At 40.2% G+C, this 10,361-nt stretch overlaps 1 protein-coding gene across 1 annotated transcript in view; it reads left to right on the top strand.

Moving 5' to 3' along the window:
• The window catches only part of LPXN (leupaxin), a 52,871-nt gene that overhangs the window by 9,172 nt on the left and 33,338 nt on the right, over positions 1-10,361 (top strand). The window contains exon 3 of the mRNA XM_006875764.1: positions 10,246-10,292. Coding sequence (XP_006875826.1) covers positions 10,246-10,292 — 47 coding nt within the window. The remainder of the gene's footprint in view (positions 1-10,245; positions 10,293-10,361) is intronic.

Below are 10,361 nucleotides of genomic sequence, written 5' to 3'. Positions count from 1 at the left end.
GCAGCCCAATTCGTAACCACTACGCTACCAGAGCTCCATAGAGCTTCTTATTAAGTAGAATAGTTACTAATATCCACTGATATATGTATTTTACTAGGTGGATGAGTCTACATTAGCCTACAGTATAATTAGAGGTTGAGAGTCGGTGGGTGAGGAGTAACATCATATAAGAGGGATTAAGTAGTTGTTCTTGTCTGGTGTTTTAGAACTACGATATTCTGAGGGCTCTTGCATACTGTGTGGCATTACCAGCAACAAAGGCCTGGAAATTTGAGTTCCCTCCGGCCAAATGCACACAACTAGGAACTACTGCCTTGGTTCTCACTGCTGGGCTGTATCAGTAGACTCATGACTGGCCACCCTGTCCTTGTCCCTCTCCAATCTGTTCTCCACACAGCAGTCAGAGTGGTCCTTCAGAGTTTGGATCAGGTCTTTCTATTACCCAAAGCCCTCCAGTAACTTCTGATTTCTGTAAAAGCCACAGTTCTGACAGTGACTCCAGTGGCCTGACTGTAGATTCTGGTTCACCTGGAACAACCAGGTGTCATGTCTGTTTTTCTAACATCTTCTTGCTTTAGCTTTTACCTCCCACATTTTTCTATTCTTTACAAAAGTTTATTATTTGCATTAAGATGAGCCATGTGTTAATAGACCTCCATTTGGTTCTTCTGGCTTCTTCCAGGTCTCATGGTGGTGGTAGTGGTTTTGTGCTGTGGAGTCAGTTCCAATTCATAGCGACCCTATATAGGACCTCTAAGGCTGTAATTCTTTACAGGAGCAGAAAGTCTCATCTTTCTCCCCTGAAACAGCCAGTGGAGTCCCATTGCACACCTTGCAGTTAGCAGTCCGGCTCTAGTCCACTACGCTACCAGACCTCTTCAGGTCTCAGGTTGTCACTGTCGTTGTTGTTGTTAAGTGCTGTCAAGTCGCTTCTGACCCATAGCAACCCTGTATAGGGTTTCCAAGGAGCGGCTGATGAGCTTGAACTGCTGATCTTGTGGTTCAAACCGACTTTTCAGTCCAGTGCATTAACTTGTAGTGCCACACCAGGAATCTGTAATTTCCACAAAATGTTTGTCAACGTTTACTATCCCCCCCAGCCCCCCCCCCCCAGCCCGGAGCAGTCTGTCTCATTGTCACTGAGACACAAATATGCTGAAGAAACATCACCATCTACTTCAAAAAAGTTACTCCCTAATTTAGGAAGAATGTACCCCCAAATCTGGATTCAACACGTGCAACCGCAGGAGGTGTGTTTTCACATCACTGTGAGGCACACCTTTCACTTGAATCAGGTGACTCTTTAATTTTTCAATCCCAAATTTCCTTACGCTTGTAATAAAGCGAAAGGGTGATGATGAATGTGATAGGTGGTGTCAGTTTCCTATGGGTGCCAAAAGATGCATCAATTAGAAAATCGGCTAATTACAAAATAGCTCGGTTTTTTCCCATTCAATTCTAAGGATCAAAATAAAGCCTTTGGAAGTTCATGCTTTGATTGAAAATCAAACATCTGGCATTGTTAATGTAATTGAAGGTTCAACTTTGAAAATGTTTTCGGTAATGCAGTTCTGGTGTGGCACTGTGTTTTAATGTTACAACTGCAAAGCCATTTGAACTGCAAGGCTGGCAGTTCCAGCTAAGCAGCTGCTACTTGGAAACCCTAAACAAAGTCGCTCTGGGTTGGGATTGATTTGATAGCACTTAACAACAACAACAACAACAACAACAACAACAACAATATGTATACAGGAATCCTGGTGTGGCGCTGCAGGTTAATGCACTGGACTAAAAGGTTGGTTTGATCTTCAAGGTAGGCAGTTCAAACTCAACAGTCACTCCTTGGGAACCTGATACAGGATTGCTATGACTCGGAATTGACTCGACGACACTTAACAGCAACAACAGTATGAATACAGGAGTCCTGGTGTAGAGCTGTGGGTTAATGCACGGGACTGCAAAGTCAGTTTGAACTGCAAGTTTGGCAGTTTGAACTCACCAGTCGCTCCTCGGAAACCCTATCCAGGATCAACTGACTTGACAGCACTTCACAACAAGATGAATACAAATTTTGGTGGAGGCACGGCACTGTGTTAAATGCACTGTTTTCATTGACTTAAAAAAACTATGGAAAATGGTACAGCCACGCTAGAAAACAGTTTGATGTTTTCTCAAAAAATTGAACAAAGAATTCATTTTTGTTGTGGTTAAGTGCCATCAATCAGTTCTGACTCATAGCAACCCTGTGTATACGATTTCAGAGGAGCAGCTGTTGGGTTTGAACTGCTGAACTTGTGGTTCACAATCCAGTGCTGATCGTGCATAAGACTCAACGGTCCCAATCCTTGTTATATATATATATATATCTCCAGAAGAAATGGAAGCAGGAAAACAAGCAGAAATATGCACACCAATGTTCACTGTTTTGCTTTTCACAAGAGCTGAAAGGTGGAAAAACCCAAATATCCATCAACAGATGGATGGTATCGAGACACAATGGAATATACATACAATGCAATGCCCCCATTGCCCTTGGGTCAGTTCCAGCTCTTAATGATCCTATAAGACAGAGCAGAACTGCCTCACAGAATTTCCAAGACTGCCCTCTTTATGGAAGAAGAGTGCTGCATATTTCTTCCACCCAGCGGCTTTGAACCACCAATCTTTCAGTTAGCAACTGAGCACTGAACCATTGCATCATGAAGGCTCTCACCTATAAAGAGAAATGAAGTCCTGATGTATGCCACCATACAGATGAACCTTGAAGACATGCTGAACAAAATACGTCAGTTCTCACAGGACAAATGCCATCTGAGCTCAATTAGATGAAATAAGTGAATACAGAGAAACCAAAGATTGTTAGTGTTTACCAAGCATGGGAAAAGGGAGGAAAGCGATGGGAGAGGTTCAGGTTGGCCTTAAGCTGATGGTGGTTGCAAAAGGCTAGTGCAAGTGGGGTATGAGGGCAGAAGCTAAGAATGAACGTGTAGAAATTATTGAGATGGTGTAGTTTTGCTATGTATATTTTCACCACAGTTTAAAAAACCCAATAAACCTGTGGGGCAGAAATTTGCCTAGAACTGGTTATAGTATGTACAAAATTCATAACTATATTCAAATAAGTCACAGTTTTCTACCAAAATGGAAACTGTAATTTTCAAACTTTACAAATATTTTATGTACATACATAGTATATATGAGAGACTTAAGAAAATTTATGGAAAAATGGAATGGAAAGATAATGGAATTTTTCCATGTGCTTTTTGAAGCCCTATTTATAAACTGATCTGCACAGCTTTTGTGATAGTAGCTGATGATGACTATAAAGACAATAACAAAAACATCAGTAAGACTACATGTACTAGGATAAGTAAAAAAGTACTGCTACTCAGGGTTCCGGAGTCCTGGTGTGGTGCTGTGGGTTAATGCGCTTCACTACAAAGTCAGCTTGAACCATAAGGTCGGCCATTCAAGCTCACCAGCCACTATACAGGGGGGTCACTATGGGTCGGAACTGACTCAACTGCACTTAACAACAACTAGGGTTCCAGTTCATACATGCATGGGTTTACTCCTAACAAAACGTGAATAAACATGCCCTGATGTGGTCCTCTCAGATAAGCACTTGGTTACTAACTGCAAGGTGGTTCAAACTCACCAGCCACTTCTTGGAAACCCTATATAGAGTCACTATCAGTTAGAACTGACTCGATGGTACTTAACAACAGCAACAACTGAAATCAGTGGGTGGCTACCAAGAAGTTCTTTCAGTAATCCACTTATCTTAGTCTCATCAGAGTATCTTCAAAGGAAAAAGGTCCAGTCAAACAGTGGCTTCCTAGGGGACCGGCTGGGCCAGTTCAATTCAAGGCAGAGAGGTTAACTGAGAAGGTTATGGAGATTGTTCTTTGGAATTCCCAAGGGGTAGTCTTGATAAATTTTTCTCAAAGGATGCAGGATAATCATGGGGACACATTATGAAGTTTCAAGAAAATTGAGAAGCCAAGGTGGGCTAAGGATTTTTTTTTCCATCACAACAAGTATCTGCTCATTTTGGGAGGTAACCAGGGCTGTCTTGGAGTCTTGGTGTGGTGCTGTGGGCTAACGCGCTGGACTGCAAAGTTGATCTGAACCACAAGGTTCGAGCTCACTAGCTGCTTGAATAGGAAACCCTATGCAAGGTCACTATGAGTTGGAACCAACTTGATAGCACTTAACAACAGCAAGGGCTGTCTTATGAGAATTTCATTGGGAAACCTTATTCCTTCCATCCTACAAGCCTGATTTTGCCCCTTCAAATGTCTTTTGTTTCCCAAAGTCAAAGAACATATAAAAGAAATAATATTGAGTAACCCAAGAATGCCAAAACTGCTGTTTTGACCTGGTGTAAATTGAAGAGTTCAGACTTCTACAGGGAAACTTTGTTGTTGTTGTTGTTAAAGTACCATAAAGTCAGTTCTGACTCATAGTGACCCAGTGTCGGATTTGCAAGGAGCAGCTGGTTGGTTTGAACTGCTGACCTTTTGTTTAGCAGTCCAGTGTTTATCCTACAGTGCCACACCAGGATGGAAATACTGCTTTCAGAAGTGTATAGACCTAGAGAGAGGATATGTTGAAAAACAATAGCTTCACATCACATTTTGATTTTTTTTTTCTTTTAAAAATATTTTTGGTCAACACTACCCATGCAATCTATAGATATAATGCAATCCCAATTCAGATTCTAATAGCAATCTTTAAAGAGATGGAAAACATAATCACTAACTTAATATGGAAAGGAAAGAGACTGTGGATAAGCAAAGCACTGTTTAAGAAAAAGAACAAAGTTGAAAGCTTCTTACACCTTCATCTTAAAATTTAGTACACAGCCACAGTAGTCAAAACGGCTTGGTACTGGTACAATGAAAGACACATATAGCAATGGAACCAAACTGAGAACTCAGGAGCAAATCCATCTGCAACAATCAGCTGATCTCAAAGGGTCAAAGCACATTAAATGGGGAAGAGTTCATCTCTTCAACAAATGGTGCTGGCAAGATTGGAAATCCATTTGTAGAAGAATGAAACAAGACACATATCTCCCACCATATACAAAAACAAACTCAATGTGGATTAAAGACCTAATTGTAAAACCTTGTACTACAGAGATCATCAATGAAAAGATAGGTACAAACTTAGGGGCTCTAATACATGGCATGAATACATTACCAAACATTATTAAAAACACACAAACAGCAAAAGACTAAATAGATGACTGGGACCTCTTAAAAATCAGACACCATGTGCATTAAAAGATTTTGCCAGAAGACTGGGAAAAAAAATTTTTTTTTTCAATGACATGTCAGTCAAGGGACTAACTAATCTCTAAAATGTATAGAAAACTATAACACCTCTACACGAAAAAGACTAACAACCCAATTAAAAATGGGCACAGGACATGAACAGACACTTCACCAAAGAAAACACTCAGGTAGCCCACAAACATGAAGAAATGTTTTTGATCACTGGCCATTGTTGTTGTTTTTGTTGTTAGGTGCCATCGAGTCAATGCTGACCCATAACAACCTTATGCACAGCAGAACGAAACACTGCCCGATCCTGGGCCAACCTCACTTTTGTTGCCACGCTTGAGTCCATCAATGCTGCCACTTGGCCAATCCATCTCGTTGGGGGTCTTCCTCTTTTTCTTTGACCCTCTACCTTACCAAACAAAATCAAAACCACAATGAGCTATCAGCTCACACCAGCATTAATAGCAAAGCTTAAAAAAAAAAAAACACACAACACATCACACAAAACAAATGCCCGTGAGGATGTGCAGAGACTGCGACCCTCGTATATTGCTGATGGGACTGTAAAATGGTACAACCACTGTGGAAAACAGTATTGCACTTCTACAGAAAGTTGGAAATAGAAATCCTGTATGACCCAGCAATCCCTCCTCTTGGTATATAGCCACAAGAAGTAAGAGCCAGGACATGAGTAGGTATACATACACTGATGCTCATCGCAGCACTAGTCACAGTAACAGAAAGATGGTGGTGGTATGCCGTGGAGTAGGTTCCAACTCATAGCGACCCTGTACAGGGTTTCCGAGGCTGTAAATCTTTAGAGGAGCAGAAAGCCTCATATTTCTCCCATGGAACAGCTGGTAGTTTTGGACCGCTGACCATGGGGTTAGCAACACGACTCGTAAGCTACCAGAGCTCCTTACCAAAAAGATGGAGACAGTCTAAATGCCCATCATTGGAAGAGTAGATAAATCAACTTTGGCCCATACACACAATGGAATCATATGCAACACTGAAGAATAGCAATGGATCTGTGAAACACCTCACAACATGAATGAACCTGGAGTGAAATATAGCATACAAAATAATAAAATGACAAATATCATTGAGACCATTATTGTAAAAGCTCAATCAAAGGTTTTCATACTAAAGGAAACTTTCTTTGATGGTTCTAGGGGTGGAAAGGAAGGGAGAGTAATTCACTAGCTAGAGAGTAGACACGTGTTAACTCGGGTGATGGGGAGGGTAATATTCGAAAAGGAAGGGCAATCTACAAGAAGAAGGAGGTTGGTAGAATAATGATGAAAATAAGTGAAGACACAGGTATGCAAGGGCTAAAGGGGATACTGTTGTTGTTGTTTGGTACTGTGGAGTCGGTTCCAACTCATAACAACCCTGTATAGGGTTTCCAAGGAGTGGCTGGTGGATTTGAACCGCTGATCTTGCAGTTCAAACCAACATTGCAGTCCAATGTTTATCCTACAGCACCACACCAGGCCTCCACAGGGGATTGCTGAGTGCCATTGAGTCAGGATCCAACTCATAGCGACCCTGTACAGGAGGGATAGAGATAGTGATGTATATACAACCTTGGGAAAACAGTGTTCTGTGTGTAGATACATGGACAGAGACGCAGGCTGAATGGGTATGGAAGGCAAAGTGGGATATTTATGTATTTATATATGTCACAAATATATAAATAAATATTTGAAAGAGCATATTTGTATATGGGTAACCACAGGGAGGAAGCAGGCCAACTGTTGTTGCATGGAGGGGATTGTAATCATTGAGATGAAACAGAGTTTATGATTTGCTGAATGTAAAGCTGATGATCTTGTCCTAAACCTTCACTCAATTCACAATACAAAGTTGGTTTGTTTTGTAAAACAAGAAAATTGCAGCACACAATTTTCAACCAAGCATTAGATGGTATATAGGGGGGGACAACAATATTAGGGAGGTCTGCACACCATCGAATGGTGAACCATTTGAGATCCAAGGGGCAGTGTTTACCTAAGGACAGAATTGAGAAGGACAGTGAAGAGGGATTCACAGGGAGGAAGTGGAATCAATGATGGCACATTGAGGGGTTGCAGTCAGTGACAGGAAACAGAGTGTATGACGTGTTGAATGTAAAACTGATTATCTGCTCTGTAAACCTGCACTCAACTCACAGTAAAAAGTAAACGAAATATTTTTGTTGAATAAAGGTTTCTATGGTTTTGTAGCCATATCTTTTGAGTTGCCTTCATATTTCTGTGTGCTGCCTGTCAGCAATCTGATTTTAGAAATGCCTGAACTATTGAGAAACTTCTTTACAATTCAACTTAACTTAGGCTGCATAGTCTTCAAAATCAGTTGGAAACCTGTAATCAAATTATTTCATAAACGTAGCATGAAAATTCAACTTTTGATGCTATTAGCAAATTGTAGCTATGTAAAACAAAGCTTGCAAAATGGAAGATGCTTATTTCTCTCCCTACAAAATTCAGATAAGAATTGAAGAAATCTAAAAGTGAGGTCTTGAATGCTTTAGTTACCCTGAATTTTGTAGGGAGAAAACATAAGCATCTTCCATTTTGCAAGCTTTGTTTTACATAGATACAATTTGCTAATAGCATCAAAAGCTGAATTTTCACGCTACGTTCATGAAATAATTTGATTGAAGGTTTCCAACTGATATTGAAGACTGTGCAACCTAATGTTAACTTGATTTGCAAAGAGGTTTCTTAAAAGTTCAGAATTTGGAGAAATCTTTACTTTGAACTCCTAGTTTTTAGTGGATACGTTTACATTTTCCACCAAAGTGGAATAAAACTGTGAAGGCCTACAATTTTATGCACTATCTACATTTCATAAAACATTAAAAAGAATCCCAAATACAGGTGATTAAAAAAAAAACACTGCAGTCTTATAAAAATGTTGATTGAAGAAAGGTATTCTGAATAGAGGCAGAAAGACAACACTTGTGAAAATAATGGGTCTGAAAGACAAACACATTTTGAAATAAACAAATAGAATAGAAAAAAATCCTGTACTTAGCAGAATTTGTTCTGATAGCCTAGATTTATCAGCTTCTCCAAACCAAACTCACTGGTCGATTCTGATTCATGATCCTGTTTAGGGTTTCTGAGGCTGTAAATCTATACGGAAGTCCGCAGCCTTACCTTTTTTGAAGAGCAGCTTGTGGATTTGAACCAGCAACCTTGAGGTTAGCAGTCCAGTACTTATCCTTCAGCACCACCAGGGCTCATCAGGATTTGAAAGGGGAGTGCTTTTTCAATTAAAAACATGGTGGTCTACAAGAATCAATAGATTCAAATGTATTAACCATTAAGTGGGGGTGATGGTGTGCCGTGGAGTCAGTTCCAACTCATAGCGACCCTGCATAGAGATTCTGAGGCTGTAAATCTTCACAGGAGCAGAAAGCCTCATCTTTCTGCCACAGAATGGCTGGTAGTTTTGAACTGCTGACCTTGAGGTTATGCACCGACTCGTAACCACTAACCATTAAGTGCAACTCTGAAAATTGAAATTTTAAGATAAATAGGAAAGTCATGAGACTATTATTGAGAAAAAGAAAAAAAAAATTTTTAGAAAAATTTCCACAACACAGTATTAGAGACAGTAATAATGACTCAGTAGCAAATAAGGTATATGAGTAAGTTTTTGCTCATGTTATTTTCAAATGTTCAGTCACTATAAAAGTTTTTTTTTTTTTTTCTCCTTTACTTTTGCTGTATTGGTCATAGCTGTGTGTCATCTTAAAATACTCCAGAAAATTGTGTTTTGAAAGTAAGTGTGAATGCAATTATTTCATAGGTCCATCAATATCGATATGACAACATCAAATTTTTGGTCAATAAATTAAAAAGAAAAAGACCCCAGGGTATTTGCATCTGATTAATTCCAGCTCACGGTGACCCCATGTATCGCAGTGACCCCATGTATGTAGTATGTAGTAGGACAACTCCCTAGGTTTTCAAAGCTGTGACTTTTCAGGAGCAGATAGCCAAGTCACCTCTGCGTAGGTCTGAACCACCAACTTTTCAGTTAGTAGTCCAGCACTTAACCTTTTGTGACAATCCTTTAAAACTTACATAATCTCTTTTGCTGTCAAACATGTTCTGGTTTGGGCAATACATTATATGGTCGCCCTGTCTGCGTGAGCTGGCCTCCCTTACCTGTCTTACTAGTTCTCTGTCCCCTGGTCTTATTGATGTCCTTGCTATGCCACAGATACTCCAAGATTCTCTTCCTGCTGTCCCTTCTACCTGGATCACACCACCTGCAGATCTCCTTCTGCTGCCCTCATCTCCCATAAGTCCTTGCTCCAGGGTCACCTTCTCACTGAGGCCTTGCCTGTGTCTCCCCTATTTCCTGTCTTCCATTCCCTGATTAAAATTTACATATGAACCTGCTTATCATCTGTCTCTTATGTCCAGAAAGTAAGCATCTGTGTAGACTGTTTTTGTTTCTACTGGGTTTTAGGTTGTGACTGCTACATTCCCTGGCCTAACACAAGACAGGCCTTGAGCTGACATCTGTTCAATGAGGAGATGAATTGCTGACCAATTACCTTCTAGATTCACACACTCTTTGAGTATACTGAGTTTAGTCACTGTATAATCTTAGTCTAGGTACCATTCTTTCTAGTTAAGGAGGCTTTGCTGTGACTGGTTTTGTTTGCTTGATGGTTCCTATTTCAAGCTGGTTTACATCCCTATTCAGTGCTTTTGTTGTGCGGGAAGTAGGCATGCTATTGTTTGTTTACTTACCAACTGCTGTTTGTTTAGAACTTGGGAACCCTCTGCCTTATGAAAGGAAACCTCAACAATATGCAAACAGTCCCCTTTTTAAGACTTGAAAATGCTGCTAAGTCTAGATGAGTACCAGCATTCTTGTAACAGAAATTCTTTCTTTTTTTTTCTTCCCTGTCACCTGTATGTCTTAGGTGGAGCTTGCATATACTACCAATGTCCAGGAGTCCAGTGTGTACAGGTACTTTTTAAAATTTAATGAAACCCTTAGGAAAAATATGTGATTCGGTCCTTGTTATCAGTCCATGTT

This window comes from Chrysochloris asiatica, unplaced genomic scaffold, assembly GCF_000296735.1.
Source record: "Chrysochloris asiatica unplaced genomic scaffold, ChrAsi1.0 scaffold00339, whole genome shotgun sequence".
NCBI lineage: Eukaryota > Metazoa > Chordata > Mammalia > Afrosoricida > Chrysochloridae > Chrysochloris > Chrysochloris asiatica.
The sequence above is the reverse complement of the archived record's forward strand: the minus strand, read 5'-3'. Positions and strand labels throughout refer to the sequence as shown.